The sequence below is a fragment of the Saimiri boliviensis genome, chromosome 2 (assembly GCF_048565385.1).
Source record: "Saimiri boliviensis isolate mSaiBol1 chromosome 2, mSaiBol1.pri, whole genome shotgun sequence".
Classification (NCBI taxonomy): Eukaryota; Metazoa; Chordata; class Mammalia; order Primates; family Cebidae; genus Saimiri; species Saimiri boliviensis.
In genome coordinates, this window is record NC_133450.1 from 233,167,841 (window position 1) to 233,194,822 (window position 26,982).

General features: G+C 39.1%; 1 protein-coding gene across 8 annotated transcripts; it reads right to left on the bottom strand.

Annotated features, from left to right (window-relative positions):
- Positions 1-363: 363 nt before the first annotated feature.
- On the bottom strand, positions 364-26,918 carry NOL8 (nucleolar protein 8). 8 transcript variants are annotated; one of them, XM_074395526.1, is made up of 17 exons: positions 26,700-26,918; positions 25,395-25,580; positions 24,502-24,564; positions 22,424-22,502; positions 19,754-19,889; positions 19,109-19,179; positions 14,962-16,840; positions 12,703-12,816; positions 12,116-12,238; positions 11,752-11,842; positions 8,389-8,527; positions 6,977-7,054; positions 5,116-5,387; positions 3,503-3,629; positions 2,525-2,595; positions 1,593-1,675; positions 364-1,208 (listed from the first exon to the last, which is right to left on the bottom strand). In XM_074395526.1, exons 2-17 carry the CDS (start codon positions 25,531-25,533, stop codon positions 1,158-1,160), a joined length of 3,516 nt encoding a protein of 1,171 aa, XP_074251627.1. In that variant the 5' UTR covers positions 25,534-25,580; positions 26,700-26,918; the 3' UTR covers positions 364-1,157. The 8 variants fall into 8 exon arrangements, with proteins under 8 accessions (XP_074251627.1, XP_074251626.1, XP_074251623.1 ...); XM_074395525.1 differs by having other exon boundaries at positions 26,689-26,918; XM_074395522.1 differs by having other exon boundaries at positions 26,597-26,918.
- Between the last annotated feature and the right edge of the window lie 64 nt (positions 26,919-26,982).

Consider the following 26,982-nt stretch of genomic DNA (forward strand, 5'->3'; position numbering starts at 1 on the left):
GATGGAGTTTCACTCTGTTGCCTAGGGTGGAGTACAGTGATGCAATCTCAGCTTACTGCAACCCCCGCCTCCTGGGTTCAAGTGATTCTCCTCACACCTTATCCCCTACCAAGTCGCAATCTCCCTGTCTCAAGCTCCCAAGTAGCTGGGATTACAGGTGTGAGCCACCATGCCCAGCTAATTTTTTTATTTTTAGTAGTGATGGGGTTTCAACATGTTGGCCAGGCTGGTCTTGAACTCCTGACCTCAGGTGATCCACCTGCCTTAGCCTCCCAAAGTGCTGGGATTACTGGCATGAGCCACCATGCCTAGCCTATGTAATACTATTTCATACAGAGCCCATTTTGATAGGAGACATATATGTTGAATTCTAGGTAGTTGGTTTATTTAATGTAATATTAAATGTTTCCCTATTTGGGGGCAGGGAGAGTTCTGACTCCTAATTGTGACTACCCATCTTTCAGACACTTTGTATTTTTCATAAGCTTTTGATCTAACTAGAATTTTGGGATGGCCTGCATCTAGCTGTTGTTCCCTAATTCCTAGAGGTCAATGACAAGATAACTCTGTATGTGGCTTCCTCTCCTGTTCCTCACAGAACTCTTAGATGATGTAGGTCTGAAATGTCCTATATTTCAGTTAGCTATTCACCAAAACACAAGTATAAAACTCAATGTTGACTTGTGATTAATCAGTTTAAACAAAAATGACAAAATGGAAGGTGTATTTGACATAATCAGAAATAAGCATTTCAAATAGCCTATAATTCACACAAAGCCTAGGCTGGAAACAAATGCTTTGACCCATTTATTTAAAAAGGCTTAAAAAAAAAAGGCTTCATGCAACCTTGACGAGAAGATATCCATTAATTATTCAGGATAGAGGGCAAAGAGATTATATACAGGAAGTATTTTCAAGCTCTGTCTTGTGCTTCCTTTTTAAGAAGTTGAATTTAATTTTTTGAATTAATTACTTAGGAAGAAATGCAGAGGAGTTCCATAGAAAAAGATGACAACCAGAATGATATTCCATCAGCCAGATTTTTAAACTTCCTTCACTCTGAAATTTCTTCTTTTGTCAGATAAAACTACTTTCTGGGTCAGTTTTCTTAGGTGAGCCTTGTTCACATTCAGTATTAAAACCAATGTTGACATTTATTATTTTGGTTTCATTTTCCTTTTTGCATCTTTATGTTTCTTCCGACAATCCTTGAAGATCAAAAAAATAAAAGACTTTGTTAACAATAAACTTAAGTTGTTTTTAAGATGTTCAGTAGATACAAGTAAAACTTAGGTTATCCTCATTGTCAGGGTTGTGGAAATCTATTTTGAAAGTGCTCTCTTGAACAGGGGATATTGGCATTTTTGGCATTACGTATTTATAATGGGAAGTACAATTCAGTCCTTAAAAATCTGGTGCTTTCCTGTTACTTAATAGGCTTGGCTGGACTCTGGGACCAGTCATTCAGTTGAGCCAGTCTGCAGTCTCTCACCTGTACCATTCATGAGTTCACTTCCAGCACTGTAATTCTAGATAGATAACAACATATCTATTTTTTAGGAAATAATCAATATGGAGAAAGAATTACTCACCATACGAAGGTTGTTTGTTCTGACCTCCCAAGAGTTCCTGCTAATATTACTTCCTACTCCTCTCCAGAATAAGTCAGAACCTACTAGGGGAAAAACAAGAAAAATGAAGCAGCAAACTACTTCTAAAATGGGTAATATTCTAAGTATTGGCATTATCAAAGTCTCCAATTCTAGTTAAGATCACTCTTCCCGGCCGGGCGCGGTGGCTCAAGCCTGTAATCCCAGCACTTTGGGAGGCCGAGGCGGATCACGAGGTCAAGAGATCGAGACCATCCTGGTCAACATGGTGAAACCCCGTCTCTACTAAAAATACAAAAATTAGCTGGGCATGGTGGCGCACGCCTGTAGTCCCAGCTACTAGGGAGGCTGAGGCAGGAGAATTGCTTGAACCCAGGAGGCGGAGGTTGTGGTGAGCCGAGATCGTGCCATTGCACTCCAGCCTGGGTAACAAGAGCGAAACCCCGTCTCAAAAAAAAAAAAAAAAAAAAAGGATCTTCCCTAAATTTCTACCTATTTTCAAAAACTAGTATTTTTTTCTTTCCAAATGAAAAGTAAAGTATTGCTTTTACTGTTTAGATATCATTTACTATAATTATGTAACTTTGTGCTAGGCTTTAAGAAATGAGTTCACCAATAGCCTGAGTTTTCAAATGGACTTTTATGGCACTAAAACCTTATGGGTTTTGTATGCCTAACATCTAAGAAGTCCCTGGAACAAAACAAAGCTTTGTTGATGAGAACAAGTGGGCAAATAAAGTGGTTAGTGGGGAGCTCTCAGTCATTGACAGCATCGCAAGTTAACATTCATCAGTGTGAACAAACAGGGTTAAACCACATGACAGTACCAAGGGTCAGAATTTCTGGATGTGTATTACTGTAACTGTACTATTACCTGTTATATGTTTGTGATTTGATGAAAAAAATGGACTGACCTTGAAGTCTTTCATCATTCTTAGAGAAAAAGAAAAATCTAGTGGTCGCTTTCTCAGGTAATGATGCTTCTCTAAAAAGGAAGAGGACAAAGGGAAAGAGAGAGAGAGGTATGGGTTGGCTTAATTTCAATATTTAAGAAGAAATATTTACATTCAAAACATAAATACACTATTTCTTAAATACATCTTTTTTCTATTCCCTCTAGAATTCAGGTGAATGAGACTCTAAAATATATCTGTTTGTATTTTGCCCTGAGTTAAAATACCCTCTCTCCAATATTCTTCTATCTGAACCTTTGATAATGAAGACTTGTTTAAGAAAGACCCTCTATCTTTCCTGTGTTGGTTGCTGATACTCTCACTCCCACCATTGCCACCCCATTTGCCAGTGCCTCCTATGAGTAGGCACCCAGTCAACTGCAGCATTCTGTTTCCAGACCAGTGAATTCACCCTTTTTCTATGTACGTCTTATCTTCCCTTTAGTGCTATCCAAACCTCAAGGAAAAGAAAACATACTCTCCATTATAAAATGACTAGAAAATGCTTTAAAGAAGCTGAGATAGCTGGGTGTGGTGGCTCACACCTATAATCCTAGCATTTTGGGAGGCTGGGGCAGGCATATAACTTGAGGTCAGGAGTTTTAAACCAGCCTGGCCAGCATGGTGAAACCTCGTCTCTACAAAAAATACAAAAATTGGCCAGGCATGGTGGTGGACACCTGTAATCCCAGCTACTTGGGAGGCTGAGACAAGAGAATCGTTTGAACCTGGGAGGTGGAGGTTGCAGCGAGCCAAGATTGTGCCACTGCACTCCAGCCTGGGCGACAGAGTGAGACCCTGACTGGAAAAAAAAAAAAAAAAAAAGCTGAGATAAGACAATTTAGTTGTCATGTGAAGAGAAGTTAAAATATTTCGAAAGCATGTCTAATTCAGATTTTACAAATTATGAACTATGCCTGCAAAGAAAAAATTGCTTACCCAGGACTGGACTTTTTGTGATCTGTTTCTTCAGTAACATCTTCCTCGTCTGAACTGCTGTCTTGGAAACGAGGGTCTTCCTGCCAGACAATCTTTCCAGGTTTCACTGTTTCAACTCTGTAGGTCTCTACATCAATTATGACATCAAAAGATGATGGTATTGTAACATTTCTGAACACATTCATTTGATTATTACCATGCAGACATCTAAAATTTCAGTATATTAATCATTAATTTAAAAGAGGTGTTATAAAAAACTGGGTAGTATCATCTTTTTAGATTTTTCAAATATTTTCAGAAGTTACTATGGTAATTTTGGTGTCACTAGAATGATCTGATAGGACAGCAGTAATATAAAAAAGGTATGAAAACTCAAGTTTCTAATGAGCTATATAATTTTTTTAAATGACAGATAAAATAACCATGGCATCTGTACTAGCTTGAGATGCCTAAAATATAACATGATACAGGGAAATCAGGTTTCCCTCTTGTCTATTTATAAATGAGAAAAGGAATATATCTTTACATATTTAATACCCAAAACTTTTTGCTAGAACTGCTGAAAAAAACTACTGCTATTAAGATCAGGACAATCACCTCATAAATCTTCAAAACTTCCCAAGTACTTTAAAAAACATCTTTCAAGTTGCTGGCGTCTTTAGGACTCATTTCAAGGTCAATTTCTCACGGTTTGCTCTCAAAGTTACAAAAATTATAATCCACATCATGCAAACTCTACTAAACAGTTTACAAAGACAAGAAAATGAAGTTTTATTTACAATAATTTTTGAACAACTAGATTGTTGTACTTCCTTTTAAAGTACCAGAGTTGGTATTATTTGCTAGTGAACTAAGATTGTGCCACTGCACTCCAGTATGAGTGACAGTCCATCTCAAAAAAAAATTTTATCTACTAAATACATGTATTTAAGGTAGAATCATTGTAGTTAGGTATGTGTGTATTCTTCTGTATCGGTATTACTTGGTATTACAGTGAACTTCCAGAAAGCTGCACATATATCTTGAACCCTGGGTGAGGAACAGGTCAGGTGTTTTTTAACCTGTGGCCCATGTTGGCCTTTAGAGCTAAACCTCTTGAAATGGAATGTAAAACTGTATGTACTGGTGTTTATACTTCTCTCTAGGTTCTGGCAAATTTTCAAGAATAAACTTTACAATAATTGGCATATTGATGACATGGCATATTTGTATAAAACCAGGAAGGTTACCTGTTTCTTTTAATCTTATCATATACAGCACTAGTTTTCCATAAGTCATAGCATCTTCTGCTTCATTTAAGATACAAAGCTATTTAAATATATGATTTACTACACTTCTTCATAACTTATTACTTAACAGAAAAGATGCTGTACATTATTCTCTGGCTTCCCTTCATATGGCAGCTAGTAGAGGTTTGCTCCCTTAAATGCAAAAGTAGTTTCTTTCACAGCTTCAGGACATCGTGTTTATACTCCTGTGACACTAAATCTCAAATCATCTAGGTAGAAGAATCCTTTCTTCAGCTAACATTAAATCTGTTACACTTAATGAAGATTCAATTGATTAAGTTCTAACTGACTAAAATAAAAAAGCAGATGAAAAAAGAAAAGTACCTTCCTTTACGTCTTTAGTGTCTGAATCAAAAAAGGAGAATGTGAACCCACTGGGCTGCTCAGCCCCACTAGTCAGAGCTGCAAGGTCCTGGATTTCCTCAGGTTTCTCTTTACCACAGTCTTCATTCCAGGGTGTGTCCTCTTCCTTTTCACTGGTATATTTTGTAGTTTGGAATATTTCTTTCAGATCCATAGCAATGTTATAATACATTTCTTTAGATACCTCAGGTAGCTTCTCAGCTTCCTCCCTTTTCTTTTTTCGTTTTGCTTTACTGAAATGACATATGTAGAAATGTGCATCACAAAGAAATAGGTTTTGGAAAATTTCCAGAAATCGGGAAAAGAAAAAATCTTGGACAACTTTAATTCTATCCCTTCAACAACCAGGATATAAAACTCTACTAATAAATAAAGAAATACAATAAATGAAACTCTACATATAAAACTTTTAAAAATAATCCTTTAATTTTGGAACAATTTTAGATTTACAGAAAGTTACAAAATGGTAGAGTTCCTAAATAGCCTTCACTTTGTTTTCCCTAATATAATATGTATGTATATAACTATGATACAAGTGTCAAAATTAAATAACATTGATAGATTACTGCTAACTAAACTCAGACTTTATTTTGATTCCAGCAGTTTCTCCACAAATTGTCTTTTTTGTTTCAAGATTCAATTGAAGATACTACATTGCCTTTTGTGATTTTCGTGGCTGGTAACAGTTGGAAAATGAAGGATTTAAACCAAACTGCTACTGGTTACTCTATATATTTGCCATATTTATCCAACTGACTGCATATCTTTAGGTAACAGAAGCTCCTACCACACTAAATGGTTGAATGGTTACCCCCCAAAAAGCTACGTCCATGTCCTAATTCCTGAAACCTGTGAATGTTAACATTATTTAGATAAGAAGTCTTGCAGAGATACTCAGTTAAGGGTCCTGAGATGAAGAGACCATCCAGGATTATCCAAGTAGGTGCCAGATGCTATCACAAGTGTCCTTATAAGAGGCACAAAGAGGAGAGACATTCAGAAAAGAGGAGGCAGCCATGTGAAGATAGAGGCATAAATGAGAGGAATGTGGTCTTAAGCCAAGGAACACTAAGGATTGGTGGCAGTCACTAGAAACTGAGAGGCATAAAACGGCTTTGTTTCCCCGAACCTCTAAACGGAAACAGCCTGTTCACTGCCTTAATTTGGGACATCTAGGCTCCAGAACTGTAAAGAAATACATTTTTGTGATTTTTTTTTTTTTGAGACGGAGTTTCGCTCTTGTTACCCAGGCTGGAGTGCAATGGCGCGATCTCGGCTCACCGCAACCTCCGCCTCCTGGGTTCAGGCAATTCTCCTGCCTCAGCCTCCTGAGTAGCTGGGATTACAGGCACGCGCCACCATGCCCAGCTAATGTTTTGTATTTTTAGTAGAGACGGGGTTTCACCATGTTGACCAGGATGGTCTCGATCTCTTGACCTTGTGATCCACCCGCCTCGGCCTCCCAAAGTGCTGGGATTACAGGCTTGAGCCACTGCGCCTGGCCCATTTTTGTGATTTTAAGTAACCCAAGTTTGTGGTCGTTAAAGAGGTCACAAGAAACTAATACAAATAGACAAATAGAAGGCATCATACTAGTGTACGAGCACATATCATTTATAGATTCCTCTGTCAAAAGGCAAGACTTCCTCCACCACATCAATAATTCCTCTCTTACTCTACCTGCACTACCCCTACGCCACCAATCTTAAACTAAATACAGTGTGACCAATGAGCAGGATCGTGGTTCCTACCTACATTTTTAATTGTCTGAAATGAGATTAATTTACATGATTCTATTGCTAAAAGAAGTAGCTCTATTTACCTTTCTTTTGGTTTATCATCTCGTTTTCTTTCATAAGTGGCATGGTCTTGCTTTGTTGGATCATAATGTATGATGTCCCTATGTAAAAAGAGGAGAGGTTGGAAGAGAGCAAACAGAACACTAATATGAAAAATAAGTAGCAAATTACAATTCAGCACTAGGAAGACTCCAATTTTGCAGCAAGAAGCAGCCATATGACATCAAAGAAGATAACCAGGATCTTACTAGAAATAAAAGTGTATATTATATATATATAAAATTTTGGAGATGGAATCTTGCTTTGTTGCCAAGAGTAAAGTGCAATGGTGTGATTTCAGTTCACTGCAACCTCTGCCTCCTGGGTTCAAGTGATTCTCCTGCCTCAGCCTCCCACGTAGCTGGGATTACAGGCATGTGCCACCATGCCCAGCTAGTTTTTGTATTTTTAGTAAAGACAGGGTTTAGCATTGTTGGCCAGGCTGGTCTCCAACTACTGACCTCAGGTGATCTGCCCTCCTCGGCCTCCCAAAGTGCTGGGATTACAGGCGTGAGCCACTGTACCTGGCCAAAATAACAATTTAAACGACCTACTTTTGAGATTTCCTGGATTTTTTTTAGCTTTTTGGGTTTTCTTTTTTTTTGAGATGGAGTCTTGCTCTGTCAAGCAGGCTGGAGCACAGTGGCACAGTCTCGGCTCACTGCAACCTCCGCCTCCTGGGTTGAAGCGATTCTTCTGCCTCAGCCTCCTGAGTAGCTGGGACTACAAGCGAGTGCCAAACGCCCAGCTAATTTTTGTATTTTTAGTAGAGATGGGGTTTCACCATGTTGGCCAGGATGGTCTCGATCTCTTGACCTCATGATCCACCTGCCTCGGCCTCCCAAAGTGCTGGGATTACAGGGCGTGAGCCACTGCACCCAGCTTTTTAGCTTTTTAAATGATTTTAAACATACTAAAATACATACAGATAAAATGATACACTACCTGGGATTTGTACAAAATATTTCATTGTGTAAACCAGGGGTTGGATAAAAGTATAAAAGAGAATGCTGGTCACATGTTGGTGACTAAAAGCTAGGTGATGGTGTATAAGGCTTTTATTACATAAGTCTCTAAATTGCAAGCCTGAACATTTCCATACAGTTCCATTTATATAGATTAATAGTTTTACAGTTACTATTTAAACTGTTTTCCAGTTGTTTCATTAATGGAAGTGATGCTGCGATGACATCTAAGTGTATCAATACAGAAATAATTTAAGATTCGTTCTTTAAGTGAATACTGGGTCAAAGGTAAGTATATTTTTAACGGTCTGATACCTATTGTCAGCTGCTTTCCCCCAGGCCGTTAAAAGTGGCCTAGTTTTAAATTGAGTTCAAGAAGACATTTATGGCAAAGGATGATATGGTAGAATGGGATAGAACATAAAACATACTTAAATTTCTTAGCAGCTACCGATCCTTTGTTTGTAGAATTGCTTAAATTGATTTGCAAAACACTTTGCACAACATTCAGGGCTTTCTTTTTTTCTTCAGCAAGCTCTTCTTCTTCAGCAGTTTTCTTTTCATTTACCTCTTTGAGGGAAAGGGATAATTAATAATCTCTTGGAAAACACAGTCTGAAAATTCTCAATCCAATATTTACCAAGTACCTACACATGTACAAAGTCCATTAAGACAGGAAGAAGAAAAGTGTAGCCTCATTTCACTAACCTCCATATCCCAAGATCCTCAGCCATAGCAAACTCGGAAAGTCTGCATGACCAGACAATCAAATCTGTTACTAAGTATAAAACAATCTGAACTTAATGGCTTTCAGTAGCAATTCTAAAACTTTTAAGGTAAAGATGGGCAAATGTAACAGAGAAAGATATTATAAAACTACACTGTTTTTTTTTAACATTGTAAACATGTAATCTAAATTATATATAAATCTAAAAATGATAAAGAGTGAAAAATGATAATGGTATATCTGAAAATGGTATTTCTGACATTTTTCAGATGGTATCATCTGAAAAATGGTATGTCTGACAATATAAGATATTAGTGGTTAGTTGTTTTAGTCTTTGATTCAGTAACAAGTATTGTGGGGGAAAAAGCCATATCCTCTACACATACAAAGGCATCATGGAACTTTGCAAGGTACTATCCTCAACTACTACAAGTAGACAAAGTATCAGAGAATAAAGTTAAATAGCTAGTTTGGGTTACAGAAATACAAAAGTAGTATAAGCCTGTATGACTCAACTTACTGCAGGATATAAATAACCAATGAACAGAAATAGAATAAAATGCTGATTTAAGTACTCTATAGGGATGCCCCCAAAGTTTCTAAGGGTTCAAAAATAAACAAGTTGTTTATGGCTTTGAGATAGTGTTTAACTGAATCAAAAGATGCTTTATAAACTAGGTAGAGTTATGAGGTAGCACAGACAAAGTTGAATCCCTAAGAGGTGGTAGGAAAGCATGCCAGGTGTTTGTTGGAAACAAAATGAACACATATATTGAAATAATAAAGTGCAAAAAGTTTACATGGCATTAGGTTGAAACAGGAAACTGCTAATTTCAACAACTTTTGACAATCCCAAAACATCAATTTAAATTTTAATCTAACAATAACCATTAGGGAAGTATAATATAATGCTGAAAAGGGCTCAAGGTGATATAGACTGGCTGTGCTGCTTACTTGAGACAAAACACTGTGCCTCAAAATTTGGGAAGGGGTCGGGTGCAGTGGCTCCACTCTAATATAATCTCAGCACTTTGGGAAGCTGAGGCAGGAGGATCACTTGAGGCCAAGAGTTTGAGACCAGCCTGGGCAACACAGCGAGATCCTGTCTCTATGAAAATACAAAAATTAGCTGGGTATGGTGGCACATGCTTGTAGTCCTAGCTACTAGAGAGACTGAGGCAGGACGATCGCTTGAAACCAGGAGTTTGAGGTTACAATAAGCTATGACTGTGCCATTGCACTCCAGTCTGAAGAACACAGTGAGATCCTTTCTCAAAAAAATAAAAATAAAAATAAAAATAAAAATAAATAAAACATGTTGAGAAGGAAATAAAACAACAACAGAGGTTCTAGGAATGGACATGACATCAGCACAGAGAGAAGGGTTTAGAAGAGCTGGTTTGGCCTTGCCGAGTTTTAACATAAACTCAGTAAAGCCTGCAGAAAATATCCAACATGCAATGAAGACCAGTTGGGAGCTCAGCAGAACAGCAAGGGAAAAAGAAGACAAAAATTTGAAAACTACTCATGTGCAAGTGAAAGCTAAAGCTACAGGGACTTACAGGACCTTGGGAAGAACCCCTATTTGGAGGCAAAAGAAAAATTAGGAACCAAGAGTCAAGAAAACCAGGAAGTTATGATGTAATGGGAGCCAAGTGAACATTTCAAGAAGGGATGATCAACAGTGACATATGCTCTAGGTTAGCTGAAGAGGGTGTCATTGAGACAATGCCACTGCACTTGAGAACAAGTTGTTTATGGCTTTGAGGGAACACATACCCAAAGAGTTGTAAGGAAACAGAAAAAATTGGCAAAAGTTAAGAAAATAAACTCTATGCACCTTCTAAATGAAGGTTAATCTCCAGGTTCTATTCATTTTTGTGTTTTCAACATGGAGTTTTGAATGAGAAAGTCAAGTAAAACATAATACTGGAAAGGGTTCAAGGTGATGGGAGCTGGCTGTGCTGCTTCTTGCAGAACAGATAAACATTGTGCTTTCAAAAGTTGGAAAGGGTGCCAGGCATAGGGCTCATGCCTATAATCTCAGGACCGAAACAGAGTTTGAGAGGACCCTGGAAAATTCATTTTAAACCTCTCTGAATCTTGGGTTTCCTGAAACAGTCTCAATACTGTTAATAATGACCTCAAAGAATTGAGATCAAATCACAGACTGTTTTCAATAAAAAACTAACTGCTACTGAATTAGCTGTAATTTACTTTTTTGCTTCAAAGTTAGAACTGAAAGAGAGAGTAGAAACTTGAAAACTGGCATGGTTAGAGGAAAGGCTTTTGTGGGACCCACAAGACCTAACTATGTCTGTATAAAGAGGAAGAAGCCAGAAGAGGAAGAGTGAAAATGCAAGTGATGAAAGGTAACAGGGAGTAGGGATGGCAAGGATTAAAAAGCAGATTAGATTAACTCAGGAAGGAGAAAAAAACCAAGAAGGTAAGGGCAGAGAAGTTCTGAGACTGGGAGAGGGAATTAGAGAGTTCATTTAAGCCAGCCACATAGGAGGTAAGGCCTTTTTAAAGTGTAAGAGGAGAAGGTCTTGTAGATTAGAAAAGATTAGAACTACTGCTGTGAAAAATCCTATAGTAAGTGAAACGAAGTAGAATTAGGATGCTTCTGATTCAAGTAGAATGGCATTCAGTGATACACTGCTTTAAAAAATAATCTGCACCAGGTATGCACATTGGAGGATGATGAACACTCTTTGTTTTAGAAAGCCAGGAGTGACATAACTGTTTTCCATGGCTTCACCCAGAACCTGCTGATCAACTGACAAGAGCCTGCCAGGTAGGAAACTCAACTTCTTCCCATGCCAAGGATGGGATAGAGGAAAATGATACCTTTGGTGGATGCTATTTCTTTCTTTCCTTTCTGGCAGCTCTAAGTAATTAAAATTTCCTAAATTACTATGTGAAAACAAACTTAGTATAATTGTACATTTGTTTATAAACGCCTCAATCCAATGTCTTGGGACACAGTTTTTTCACGTGTTAAACAAAGGAGGTACACTAGGTGATTTCTATGACTTCAGGGCTCTTTTGACAATGAAGCATTTACCTTCCTGTTCCTCTTCACTGTCATTTTCTAGAAATCGAGAGTCCATGCGGAATCTGTCATCAGCGCCAAAGTGAGACTGTAAATCCATGAGCTACACAGACAAAAAACATACACAATCGATAGCCACATTCTGAAGAAATTGCTTCTAATGAAGACTGTCAATGTACACCTCCCCACACACTGAAATTCACTACATTAAGATGTGTGCCTACCGCCATCTACCTATGAACCAATCAGAGAGGATCAGAGAAGACTCCCTCCCCAAATAACTGGGTTAAGGCCTGCCTGCATTTACCCAGATTTAAGGACTATGTCAAAAAATAAGGACATGTTGCAAGTTTAATTCTTTTGAGTCTTCACTAACCTTCTGTCCAGCTCTGCCCTCAAACTGAGGTTTAATTTTGAACCTGTTACTGTCATCTTCAGAATCAGATTCCTCATCATCACTGCTATCAAACAGCTTCCCCGATGTTTTACCCATAGACTCCTGTGAAGAAACACAAACATTTAATAGCTGAGGCAAGCAAGTAGCATTTCCTTCATAGTAATCTTCTCCCTCACATTGAAAGCCAATACCCCGACTCATCTACCAGGAATGATTAAACGGTGGGTCAGGTGGAAATTCCTGACTCAGTGATATCTAACTGGCCTCTGGGATCACTCATCCAGAGGCTTCCCAATAAAGCCTAGATTTGGGGAGGTAGTTATTACATGCAAGAACAGTTTTTGTAGTTTCACTAATATTGATGTCATGCTGCAGATGCTGTGGAGAATATAGGTCCATATGGGAGAAAATCTCTAAGACCCCTGTAGTCTCGATGTGTGGTGACCTGGCAAGCCCTGCGTCTCACTGCAGCTCTCAGGAGGGTTTTATGTTGAGATTGGCAGTTGAATGTGGAGTGGATCTGCAAAAGTAGATGAATGCCCACAGGGACATCCTTAAGTTCTTACTTTCACCCGTTCCTTTCCTGGATGGCTCTGCTCCTGAGCTGATGTCTCTTCTGTTTCACATTCACTGTCAGAACCGAAGATGATATGCTTTGGCTTATCCGCTAGATGACTATCCTAGGGAGGCCATCAAAAGCACTGCATCTTAAAAAGATTTTATGACAAAGAATCCAAAAGCAATTGCAGCAAAATCCAAAATTGATAAGTGGGATCTAATTAAGCTAAAGAGAGTATGCACAGCAAAAGAAACTATCAACAAAGTAAACAGACAACCTACAGAATGGGAGAAAATACTTGCAAATTATGCATCTGACAAAGGTCTAATATCCAGAATTTATAAGGAACTTAAATCAACAAGCAAAAACAACCCCAGTAAAAAATGGGCAAAGGACACAACAGACACTTCTCAAAAGACATATACGCGGCAAACAAGCATAAGAAAAAATGCTCAACATCACTGGTCATTGGAATACAAATCAAAACCACAATGAGATATCATCTCACACCAGTCAGAATGGCTATTACTAAAAAGTCAAAATATAAAAGATGTGCCCAGGCGTGGTGGCTCACGCCTATAATCCCAGCACTTTGGGAGGCCGAGGCAGGTGGATCATCTGAGGTCAGGAGTTTGAGACCAGTCTGGCCAACATGGTGAAACCCCATCTCTACAACAAATATAAAAATTAGCTGGGTGTGGCAGTGGGTGCCTGTAATCCCAGCTACTCAGGAGGCTGAGGCAGGAGAATTGCTTGAACCCAAGAAGAAGAGGTTGTGGTAAGCTGAAATCATGCCATTGCACTCCAGCCTGGGCAACAAGAGCAAAACTCTTATCTTGAAAAAAAAAAAAAAAAGAAAAGAAAAACCACCTATTGGGTACTTCGCAGATTATCTGGGTGACAAAATAATCTGTACACTAAACCTCCAAGACACACAGTTTACCTATGTAACAAACCTGCACACGTACCCCCAGAACCTAAATGTTGGAAGAAAAAAAAAACATTGCTTCTTAAAACAACCCAATCTCAAGCTGAACATGTCTAAACCTATCTCCCCTTCCCCTGCCCAATCTAATTCCTGCCCTTTTTCCTTATCTAGTGAATGCCATCACCATCTGCTTATTTGCTCAAGACAGAAACTTAAAATTCCTTTCTATATCCACTTATCACTAAGTCCTATGAATTAAACCTTCTTGGTATCAATTCAATCTATTCCCACTGACATTGTCATGGTTTTGATTTTCCATTTCCCCAAAGATTCTCTGTTCCAGTTCCAGCTGGACCCATTCGATTTGTTTTCACCATGGTCTGAAGGATCTTTCCCAAACAGTCGTTGACAAACCTTTTCTGTAAAAGGCCAGAGTAAATATTTTAGGCTTTGCAGGCCACATATGGTCTTTGTTCTGTATTCAAAAGCTATTTTTAGCTTGAAGGCAGTATATAAATAGGCCATGGGCTACATTGCCTTTCGGCTGTAGTTTGTCAACTACCGTTCCAAAATAGACACAATTAATCTTCTCTTCTTTGCTTAAAATTCTTCACTGTATTTTCACTTTATGAACAAAGTCAAGCCACTAGCCTCATTTCTTGCTACCTCATGCTATGAAAATTTTAGTTACATTGATTGAAAATATTCACCTTTGTATAAACTGTTCCTTTTTCCTAAAATGAATGCTTTTCCTCTCCCTTCCCACCCTTTCACCTGTGCCTGACCAGTTCCCACTTACCCTTTCCTACTATTCAGCTCAGATTACAGAAGCTCCCAGCTGACATGGTATGTCTCCTGTGTGCTGCCAGGGCAAAGGGACATACCCCACTCCTGGTCCCATGTAATTGAACTGTGACTGTCAGCATGCCATACCATGAGCCAAAAACTGCATGAAAGGCAAGATCACCATTTTCATACTGTAAAATCTGGCACTTATTATAAAAGTGTACTTAACAATTGTCAGAAGAATGAACAAAAGCCCATTATGGTAAATCTTGACAAGACTTGGCAAGGTATAAATCACTTAACAAGTGATTTATATGTAAATTCAGACATATTAGAATACCTAACTATACCAGGTATAGCTTCTAAATGAAAGAAAATTATAAAGAAAATTTCAGATACACCAGATGAAAAAGCTAATTCAAGAACCAAAACATGAAACTGCTGAACACCAAGAAAGACAATCAACTCTATAGGGGCATCCCTAACTTCATGGGAAGGAAAAGCTGGACTTTGTGAGTTCTTGTTAAATCCATACACTGAAAATATACTCACCAAATTTGCCAAAGCATTACGCACCAGCTTCTTTTGCACTTCTTTTACTTTTTGCCTTGCTTCCAAGGCTGCCAAACGCTTCTCATTGTCTTCAGAATGCTTATCCTTAGCACTCAGATCTGATGAATTACTAATAGAAAGTGAGAAATCAGTTTTGATTTCCTGAGTGTCCTCGGATGAGGCCTTGGGTGGTTTCTCAAGAGAGGTGAGGCTGCTTGACTCAGATCTCTCTTCCTCTGAAGCTTCTGTCTTTGTGGTACTATGACAGCTGTCTTTGTCAAAGCCTATGTTATTAATCTTTGCACTAAGACTTAAGGACTTCTTACCTTTTAATGGCAATAATTTAGAAATAGGATTCTTACTTCTCTTTTCAGAACCACTGGGGGACACTGCCTTGCGATTCTGGCTCTCAAAAGTGGTCTGTCTTTTTCGAGACTGAATATTTTCTGGGCCATTTGCCTTCTTTGCCTGTTGGCACGGAGTCAGTTCACCTGATAAGCCGTTAACATATGGGGACCCATCTTCCATGGACATGGTACTGGGATCCTCATGTTTCATAAGCTTCTGATCTTTATTAATGTTGTTAGAGGCAACATTGTCTTTTAAGGATTTTTTCACTGACTCCTTTTCATATAGACAGCCTACTCCCTTGAAAGCCTGGAATTTTGGCTTTAAGTTGTTTTTCTTTGGTTTCTGTTTGCCAGGGGTGTTCTCCTCTCCTTCTAACAGAGAAGCCAAAATCTCCTCAGGACGAATACACTGTCGGCCTTTGCGGAGGCTAGTGGGAGCCTTGGGGATCTTGGACCCTCTGTCAAACTTGCCGTGAGTGGTTTCTGGTCCATCACTCTCAGTGTCTTCATTTGGAACCTTCAGATCACTGCCAGCCAATTGTTCTAAATCAGCTAAAGTGAGATTCACGTGAAGGCAATTTTTCATCATGGCATTGTACTCCTTGTCTCCTTCAGAGTCAGCTAATTCTGATGCAGAATCAGCATCTTCACTGCTACTGGAGTGACAGGGAGATTTACGATTAGGAAGCTTTAATCCATGACCGAGGGCTGACTCTACATTGCTTTTTCTTTTTTGTACTTTAATACAGTGACCAGAAAGCTCACAGTTTTCTCCATTTTTGAAATAAGTTTTCTTGTCTGTAGATTTTTCCATTTGTGAAAATTCTGTACTGCTTTTGACCTTAGCAACATTTTTTTTCATCACAATGATTTCATCTGTATCTCCTGAGTCATACTCACAATCATCTCTCGTATCATTATCACTAACATGGCAAGAGACATTATTTTTGATACGTAAACCTATTAAAGAATGCAGTTGGTGAACACTTGATTTGAAATCATCCCTTACAACTTCAAAAGGATCATTTTCAGATTCATTTATTGAGGGTTGTGTAGTTATCTGTAAGTTTTCCTCTTTTGCAATCATCATTCTTAATTCATCTTCTGAATCAATATCATCATCAGAAATGCTATTTCTCCTTTTGACAGTTTCCAAGCCAGAAGTCTTAAAAGGTAGATTTTTAAGTTTCTGGGTATCAGAAACAGGTATAGGAGATGATTTAGAAGGAGAAATGGAAACACAAGTTCTTTTTTGTGCAGCCTGTTGCTGTGTTAAGGGTAGTCTCTCTATTACCCACCTGGGTCTTGGACTCATGGTCAGAGACCCAGTGGAACTCTCATCCTGCTGCACTTTTATGATCTTCTTGGGAGGGCCATGAAAGTCAGAGAACTCTCCTCGCCGCTTCTTACTCATCGGGTCATTCCCTCCTTCCAGTTCCCATGTCAGGCTGGATATAGGAATGGTGTTTGTAAAATCCTCCCCTATCTTCTTTAGGTTGTGGCAGTATTTTGAGGGATCATATTTTATGATGTTATCCAAGTCAAGAAACAAAACGAAAGCACTTGGTTTTAGGAAAACCTATCTATTGAAACAAAGAATATTGCTTAATCTCAAATAACTCATTTACCTCTTCTTATTTTCAGTTTGTTGTAAAACAAAATAAGGAGTTTTCTAGGTTACCTTTCAGGGTCTAAGAAACTGAGCTTTCTATGACATTTTCTGAGTAAAGTCTAGCACCACCACTATTAGTTGGCAGAAATTACTCAGACTGTAGACAGATATTATAGCAAACCTATTCAGATTATATTATAGGTAAATAATATAAATTTTTTTCTGTAAATCACTGAAATCCATCCATTGAGCTGATACAGTAAAGCAAAGTTCTGTGTTCAAGAGAACCCAGAGGACATGGCTACATGTGTGTCCTTTTACTCTCAAACTCTTTTGGCCATTTCTGTCTTCTCAGTTCTGACTCATTCTAACCATGATTCTCCTAGCTCAATGACATCCACTTCACATTGACTCACACTCTGCAACACTTTTAGGTCTTTATTAGAAAGCTGGGCTGGGAGCAGTGGCTCATTCCAGCCACTTTGGGAGGCCAAGGTGGGCAGATTACATGGGTCCAGGAGTTCAAGACCAGCCTGGGCAACATGGTGAGACCCTGTCTTAAAAATTAAAGAAGATTAAAATTTTTTTTAAAAATCTAAATCTTTACCAGGACTATTTTGTTGACATTATCCAGGAAAGATTCTAGTTACCATCAATGTGTTGTAATGATGGCTATCATTTGCTGATTCCCTAAAGCATATGAATGGGCAAGAATTAAGGTGTTTTAAGCTATTATTCTTTTTTGTTTTGAGACACGGTCTCACTGCTGCCCAGGCTGGAGTGCCATGGTATGACTGTGGCTCAATACAGCTTAAACTTTCCAGGCTCTAGTGATCCTCCCAACTCAGCCTCCCCAGTAGCAGGGATCACAGGCATGTGCCACCATGCCTGGCTGATTTTTCTTTTATTAATATTTTTGTAGAGTTAGAGTCTCACTATGTTTCCTAGACTGGTCTCAAATACCTCGGCTCAAGGATCCTCCAGTAGCCTCCCAAAGTGCTGGGATTACAGGTGTGAGCCACTGCACCCCACCTTAAGTGATTACTCTTGAAAGTCCCTTTGTTCAGTAACTATGTCCAGTGCAACTATGGCCTGGATTCAGGTAGTAGCCTCAGTGGCACAGTGCCCTGAGCTCTGAGGACACACCCTTTTGCTTTTCTAATCCCAAAGGAATAGTGGTTTCCTGCAGTTTTCAATCAGTGGGCAATCTGACCATTGGCTTTTGGTCCTCTAGTACTTTTAAACTAATTGCATATAATACATTCCCTCTGTCTGAAACACCTGCTACTGCTTCCCTTATGACTGACACCAGGGTTAAAAGCTGAAGAATATACATCAAGACGCACTGCTCAGAATTCCATACCAGGTCTTCAAGGTCTTAGATAATCTGACCTCACTGAATAAGCATTAGAATTTGCTCACACTCGGCTCCAAACTATTTTTCAAACCACCATCCTCCTGCTTGTCCACATATTTTTATCTACTATTTCTTTTTTTTCCTTTTTTTGAGATGGAGTCTTGCTCTGTCACCCAGGCTGAAGTGCAGTAGCGTGATTTCAGCTCATTGCAACCTCTGCCTCCCAGGTTCAAGCAACTCTCCTGCCTTGGCCTCCTGAGTAACTGTGATTACAGGTGCACAACACCACACCTGGCTAATTTTTGTATTTTAGTAGAGAGAAGGTTTTACCATGTTGGTCAGGCTAGTATCAAACTCCTGACCTCATGATCCGCCTGCCTCGGATTCCCAAAGAGCTGGGATTATAGGTGTGAGCCACCATTCTGGCCTATCTACTATTTCTATTCCCAGGACTACTTCCCATCACTTTTCTATTAATTCAAAACCTACCTCAGTTCTAAAGCCTTTTTAAATGATGGGCTCTTGTTCTCTCACCCCTCTTTAGCTCCTTTAGCAATGGCTTCAAATCCATGTATGACAATATGAATAAATTAATAAACAAACCTGCTGCTTAGGCACTCAACATTTGAATTACCTAATTATATGAAACCTCATTTCATTTTCCCATGATTCTCTAATTGTTTCATACATGTAGGTGAGTACAAAGAAACTGGGAATGTGCAAACAAATACCTAAAGATTTACTGATAGAGACAGTGAAATGCTAAAGGTATTTTACAAGTATCCATCACTGGTAAATAATTACTGTGAGAGGCCAATCACAAAGGATATTTTACGTTTATGTTGATTTTTAAGGTGAAGAACGGGTAAGACTCTTCCAAATTTGCTCACAACCCAATTCTAAAAGGGAAAAAAAAAAGAATTTGTTTACTATATGTGACACAAATGGAAAACATTTAATAACAATATGACGTAAATACAATTAAAAAATCAGTGGGGTATCATTACTGTTGGGTTTAGTTTTCTGACAATGAAATAAGAGTTCCCAAACAGAAAAATTGTGAGAGGGAAGCAAAAAAAAAAAAAAAAAAAAAGCATGAGGGTTGAGGGGGCGAGATTTGCAGAGGCTATTCAATCCCAAGTAAACCATGTAGCAATGTAGGATGGTTTACAAAAAACACCAGCTGCTAATTTAAATAGGCAAACTTGGGACCTGCTTGAATTCCTGGCTATCTATGTCCCTTGAAAGTCCACCTTGGTTTGGGTTTTGATTTCTTTCTCTGTAAAATGGCGGAGAACTATGCTTACCTAAGAGCCGATGCACCTTGAAAATCATAAAATCCTATCTATGTTAATTACCTCAAAGGAAGGGGAGAAAAAGAAACCGGTCTTAGATGTGACACCCATGATCACGTGATCTCAGGCATCAGTTCCCAAAACCATGTGATTGGCTCAGGCTATAGAGGAGACTCGCCTTACGTCCTGGCACTTCTGTCCCTGGCACAGCTTTCATATGGAAATCCACTCCTCCTATCTTTTCTAACAAATTGGTATTACCAGCCGTTGATTTCTCTTTCTTAGCTTTTGCTTCTTCTCTCTCTTGGGCCAATCTGAACAAAAAAGAAAATACAATTTCTGAGGAGAAATTTATAATAACAATAATAAAATACAAATAAAAGAGTCAAAACAATCAACCATTTAAAATGATTATTTCACTTCAGTTGAGCCTAAATGAGCACTAGAAACTAAACAGCTTTGTATTAAAAACTAAAATAATAGCCGGGCGCGGTGGCTCAAGCCTGTAATCCCAGCACTTTGGGAGGCTGAGGCGGGTGGATCACGAGGTCGAGAGATCGAGACCATCCTGGTCAACATGGTGAAACCCCGTCTCTACTAAAAATACAAAAAATTAGCTGGGCATGGTGGCGCGTGCCTGTAGTCCCAGCTACTCAGGAGGTTGAGGCAGGAGAATTGCCTGAACCCAGGAGGCGGAGGTTGCGGTGAGCCGAGATCGCGCCATTGCACTCCAGCCTGGGTAACAAGAGCGAAACTCCGTCTCAAAAAAAAAAAAAAAAAAACAAAAAACTAAAATAAAACAAAAATGCTTTATTAGTAGCATAACAGCATACATACTTATCTGAACATACAATATGTTTTTATTGTAGAACATTGGAAGGCGGACTGTGAAGAAAACAAAACATATTCCTCATCCCTCAACCTATTGTTAATATTTTGTCTACTTACTTCATCTTTGTTTTATATGTAAATATATACATTTTATAACATTATCCAAATATCATAAGCAGTTGGGTACACTTCATTTACCAACTTATCATTATGTTCTTTAAAAACATCACTATGATTGCTGTACAACATGCCTTTCTATCAATCTATCATAGTTTATTAACCAGTCCCTTACCACCAGCGACTGAGCAATACAGGGTTAGACAGCAGTGAGAAGCTGTGTTGTCAGGGCTGTCCCACCAGAGCATAAGGGTTCTCTCTTCCTAGCCCACCCTCTACAGTCAGTCTCCTGAATTCCTGATGTGCAGGCTCACACCTGTGCTCTGCTCCACTGGATGTCCCAGTTCCCCTAAATGGAAGACCAAGATCATGGATCACAAGTTCTCTGTTTTCCCCTTTCAATTCATATACTTTTGGCATTTTATGTTACATTCTCTCCCTTCACTCTTCCTCATGAGGAAGGTATCTTTCAGAGCCCAATTTGTTAGGTCTTGATTATCTGTACCCTCCTAATGAAGAGAATGCCACCTCTTCCGATTCAAATCGCTGCCACCTTCTTGAGGCCTGGACAACTGCACTGAGCAGTCCTCTCTAGCCTCTTTGTCTCTGGTCTGTCTCCTGTATGTCCCACCTCCCAGAACAATCATCAGCCCTATGCTTCTCAGGCATATCCACGCAGATATTCCAAGCAGCAGCACTGTATGCTCAACCTGTGTAACATGGGGCCCCAGTGCCTGCACACAGTAGGCTAGCAATTGCTGCTGAACGAAAGATATATAACCATCCTGTTAACAGTCAGAGGCTCCAGCTGAAGAACAAAATTAAATTCTCAACTTTCCCATAAGACCAGTCCCCCAAAACATGCCTCAAAATAGGTTGCTTGCTGCTTGTTTTAGAATATATCTGCTCTTGTCACATCTCATTGGTCTGGAACATTCTTATCAACTCTCCTGGTCATTCTATCTGTATATTCTTAAATTGTTTCCTGTTTTGAAAACCCCCCAACTAACAATACCTTTCCTTCCTAAAAATACCTTTAGGATTTTAAAAGCTTTAATAGTTTTTATAAAACATTGTCTTTTTCTATATATATATATAGTTTAAGTTCTGAGGTACAAGTGCAGAATGTGCAGGTTTGTTTCATAAGTATACATGTGCCATGATGGTTTGCTGCACCCATCAATCTGTGATCTACATTAGATATTTCTCCTAATGCTATCCCTCCCCTAGCCACACCCCCGCCAACAGGCCCATGTGTGATGTTCCCCTCCCTGTGTCCATGTGTTCCTTACATTGTCTTGCTCTTAAATCACCTGCATAATCACTCATATGCCGTCATATAGTGATATCCTATTTCCTTTATATTTTTGTATGACACTAGCATTAGTAGTCAAAATCAACATAAGCAATTTAGTAGCCTATTAAAATATAAATGTAGACAATGCTAAGATTCAGCAACTCCATTTTTTGATATAAACCCAGAGAAACACCTGCATATACACAGGATACATGCTCCAGGATCATCTATGACCATAAAAAAGTAGCAACAGTCATCAATGGGAAGGGACCACTACATTGTGGTATAAGCATTTTCTGAAATAGTACTAATTGCTATAAAGGGAGGAGATCTACATTGCCACAAAAGGGTGTTTTAACAAAGAGAAAATAAGTACATATATATGTTTATAGCTTATTATATACATACATAAATATACCAAATTATCCTTTTTGTTGATGTCTGGGGTAAAGGGGATTCGGAGTTGAAAAGGATTTCAGCTCTACCTGTAATATTTGAATTTGTTAAGAATACTATATTACTTGAAAATATGAAATAAGTAAATATATAAAACCTCTTACAATATAAAAAATAGTGTTTAAATCCAAGTGGAGCAAAACTTACCTGTGCAAAAAGCTTTCTTTTGCTAGTTGAATTTGTAATGTTCCACCTTTCCATTTTGTTTTATTTAAAACAGACATACCTATAAAGTAAAGAATTGTTACTCAAGTACATGGCAATGCAAAAATATATTTCAGCTTGTGCTTTTTCTAATTATCTAATATCAAGAAAAGCAGACTTGTTTATCACAAAGAGACCTAGGGGAAGTGGAAGAAAAGAAATGAGACCTGGAGAGAGGGAGCCTAGGCTCTTGTCTCATCTTGACAACTTGCCAAAAGGGTCTTTACACTCCCTCTTTCACAGAGTTACTAGATTGAAATGAGGCAAATGTGTAAGAGAAGTAAAGCAAAATTTATTTGCAATTTGTTTATAAACAAATGTCAGGAACCTCTGAATAACTGACATTTAATGTATATTTTATTGTTATTTCCTATATTTTGATTATGAAACAATAATCTTTTCAGGTGAATCAGAGGATACTTTGGAACCCTACTGCACCTTATTTTATCACCTCATACTAATTATCACTGTAGAACTTGTAGATGAATTAACTGTGAGTAACTGAACTGTGTTTGAATTGCTATGCCCTAGAAATTGATTTATCTGAATATCTGCTGTCAGCTTCCTTAATAATACCATTAACAGAATTTTGTAGGTGGTAGGTATATACTAAGCACAAATGTATCATTCTTTTTTTTTTTTTTTTTTTTTGGAGACAGAATGTCCCTCTGCTGCCCAGGCTGGAGTGGAGTGGCACAATCTTGGCTCACTGCAACCTCTGCCTCCCGGGTTCGAGCAATTCTCCTGCCTCAGCCTCCCAAGTAGCTGGGATTACTTGTGCTTGCCACCACACCCAGCTAATTTTTATATTTTTAGTAAAGACAGGGTTTCACTATGTTGGCCAGGCTGGTCTCCAAATTCCTGACCTTGAGTGATCCACCTGCCTTAGCCTCCCAAAGTGTTGCAAATTTATCATTTAATTTAATTCTCGCAGAAATATAAGGCAAACACTATCTTTTGTCATTCATCACATAAGCAATCTGGAGCTGAAAACTTTAAATAAATTGCCACAGGTTATAAAGCCTAGTTGATGTATTCTTATCCACAACTTCACATTTGTCACATATATTCCTAAATGAAAAACAGAATAAAGCAATCTTTTTCCGAATGAAATTATGAAAGACTGATTGCCCTCTTCCTCTATTAGCACGTTCCCTTTACTTACTTTCTGTGTCTTTTTCACTTTTTGGCCTCCAAATAACTAGAATACGTTACTGTGGCAGTTTGGATTATCTCTTGTTCTTCATTGAAGGCCAGTGTTTGCCCTTGGCTTTACTAAACTTATCAACAACAGATTTCACAATTTCAAGGATATGGTCCTACAAGGGTGTATTGTAAAGCCCCCTCCTTAAGTGTTTAGTGACACGGATTAGCTGCCAAAGAAATGATCAGACCGAGGGGGAATGTGGCACGATATTCAGTGGGATATATGTAACAGTTTCTATGAAAGTTTGGTCCCTTGCCCAAAATATTTGAGAATAGCAGTTTTTTTTTTTTTTTTTTTTTGAGATGGAGTTTCGCTCTTGTTACCCAGGCTGGAGTGCAATGGCGCGATCTCGGCTCACCGCAACCTCCGCCTCCTGGGTTCAGGCAATTCTCCTACCTCAGCCTCCTGAGTAGCTGGGATTACAGGCACGTGCCACCATGCCCAGCTAATTTTTTGTATTTTTAGTAGAGACAGGGTTTCACCATGTTGACCAGGATGGTCTCGATCTCTTGACCTTGTGATCCACCCGCCTCGGCCTCCCAAAGTGCTGGGATTACAGGCTTGAGCCACCGTGCCCGGCCGAGAATAGCAGTTTTAAGTAAACCCATTAGCAACGTGTTACCATGTCTGCTGATGCTAAATGGGATGGACCTAAACCTGCTGAGTTATAGGATACTGGAATTCTCTTGATCACAGCTGTCCCTCTGGATAACTTAAAAGTGCCTGTGGAGGTTTAGATTTAGAACCAAAGTTATTCCAAGTTACAAAGTGATACAAACTGGCAAATAGTATAGAAAATATATGATGGTCTTACATTTTTTCAGGTCTGCTTCTGCTACACTTATGTTGATATATGCAAAGACTTTCTGTGGGTTTCCTAAAAAAAAAAAAAAAAATTATTATTTGAATTCTTATCCGGAAAGCAATGTAAAAAAAGTTAAGTTTCTAAATAATTAAAAAAAAAAAAAGTTCTTGAAAACTTATTCTTTCTTTTTTTTTTTTTTTTTTTGAGACGGAGTTTCGCTCTTGTTACCCAGGCTGGAGTGCAATGGCACGATCTCGGCTCACCGCAACCTCCGCCTCCTGGGCTCAGGCAATTCTCCTGCCTCAGCCTCCTGAGTAGCTGGGATTACAGGCATGCACCACCACGCCCAGCTAGTTTTTTTTGTATTTTAGTAGAGACGGGGTTTCACCATGTTGACCAGGATGGTCTCGATCTCTTGACCTCGTGATCCACCCGCCTCGGCCTCCCAAAGTGCTGGGATTACAGGCTTGAGCCACCGCGCCCGGCCGAAAACTTATTCTTTCAAAGATAAACCTTGTTTATATTTTACTGGGTACAAAAATAAACAGGATTATCAAAATATTCCCAAAAAAGTAGAAAATGTCCAGTAGTCAGTTAAAGAAACATTTTTATTGTATGCCAGTGATATTCTATTTAACGAGACGCTTAATCAATGTTAGTATGTTAGCACTGAAAACTGAAAGTTAATATGTTTCTGAAATCAGATGTTTTAGAATTTAGAATTTTTTCTGATTTCAGAAACGAATTCTGGTCAAGTTCTACATCATACATTATACCTCCAAAACATCATTTCAAACTTTTGCTGTTCAGAATTAACATTTATGTTGGGGTTGTTTTATTTTCTAGTACTTAACCTGAGTTATGTCTGCCTTTAACTACCCTGTGAAGAACCATAAATTTACCTTGGTCATCTTTCCGTGTGATGATGTCCACATCCGAAACGTCTCCAAATCTGCTGAACTGATTTTGTAGGTCTGCCTCAGAAATGTCCTGGCTAAGGCCACCCACATAAAGGCGCTTCGTTTCTCTGTTTACTTTCATGAAGGCTGGGCATATACTTGGTGTGTTTTAGTGGGAAAAGTAATTTTCTGTATATAGAGAAGAGTTCTTTCCCTTAGTTCTTCTCAAGTCTAAGAAAACAACTACTTCTCCTGAACCTTTTGTACCAAATCCATCTCCTGGATCTGTATTTCACTTCCTATTGCATTGTTTCCAAATTTTAGTACCAGAGCTTTTGCCCAGTCCCTATATCCACATTCTTCATGAATGCACTTTGGAAAAGCAAACCCAATACCTATATAGACACAGGTACAGACAGAGGCTTTTTTCCCTCCAAACGGTCATAGTATTACACTCTACACTTCTTAATTTACATATTCACGTTTTTAGATGTTTTTCCTTGACTCATTCATACATTCATTTACTGTCTTAAACAAAGGCTGACAGAAATAGGATGTGGCAGGTAACACACTAAAAGATAAAAACAGCTGGTCTACCTTTTCCTAATAGTTTCCGCCCCCAACCTACCCACCCCAGCCTTCTTCCTCCGAGAAAGTGAATAGAGCGGCTAGGAGCTCCTGGAACTCCTCATAATCACAAACGAATTAAACCAATGGTACAATATTATGTCACAATAAAAGTGCTGCAAAGTGGGGTTCAGACACAAAGATCAACGGACATAGCGAATACAGACTTGTGTTTTTGCTATGCGTCTGCATGCACTGTATAAAGTAGTTTGCATGCTTCCCATTTTCCACAAAAGCAGAAGAGGTTAAGGCACGTTCCCAACGCCATACCGAAAATTAGTGAATCCAGGATTATAATGCAGGTCTAACTTCAGGACTTGGAATTCTTAACACTATACTGTGAAGGTTGCTGGATCACAGGGGACTCGGAAAAACTTTTCCAGAGCTACTAGGGTCCATCATATTATCAATCATTTCGTTGAGGCCCCGGGAGGCGCTCAGCTCTCACCCTGCCCTTCTCCAAGAGCTGACAGACTCTTCCCAAACGAGATTCCCAACCAGCGTCCACCACATGGCATGTATTCTAGGCAGAGCTCCGGCCTACCTATCCCGATAGTCTCCGCCCCCAGCCTGCCCACCTCAGCCTTCTTTCTCCGAGAAGCCCAGAGAAGTGAAGAGAAAGGCTAAAGAACAGCCCTGTGACTTCTCAGGCCCCAAACCCACTCCTCACCACGTCTTCACCTAAAGCCAGCGCCTCCGCAGCACCTAACTTCTGGTCACATGTCCCAACGGAGCATCCTCTCTTCCTTCCTACTCGATTTCCAACCCAGCCTCCTAACGTTCCGTTACCACAATTCAGTTCCCAAGAGCTCTTAATTTCCTTTGCCGTCCTCCCACCTTCCCTGACGCCTCCGTCACTTCCCCCCCAACGACCACGAAAGAGCCGAAACCAAAAATCCACTAGTTTCGATTGAACGCTATCGCTGTACCAATTCCCGGACTAGGTCGGCGGAAGCGAGGAAGA

Bases quoted from the DNA above. Each gene is read 5' to 3' on its own strand.
- NOL8 (XM_074395526.1), bottom strand. From the start codon at position 25,533: ATGAAAGTAAACAGAGAAACGAAGCGCCTTTATGTGGGTGGCCTTAGC. The intron at 19,890-22,423 runs GTAAGTTTTGCT...TTTTTTGTTCAG, and splicing joins AAAGAAAGCTTTTTGCACAG to ATTGGCCCAAGAGAGAGAAG. The intron at 3,630-5,115 runs GTACTTTTCTTT...TAATTGATGTAG, and splicing joins CACTAAAGACGTAAAGGAAG to AGACCTACAGAGTTGAAACA.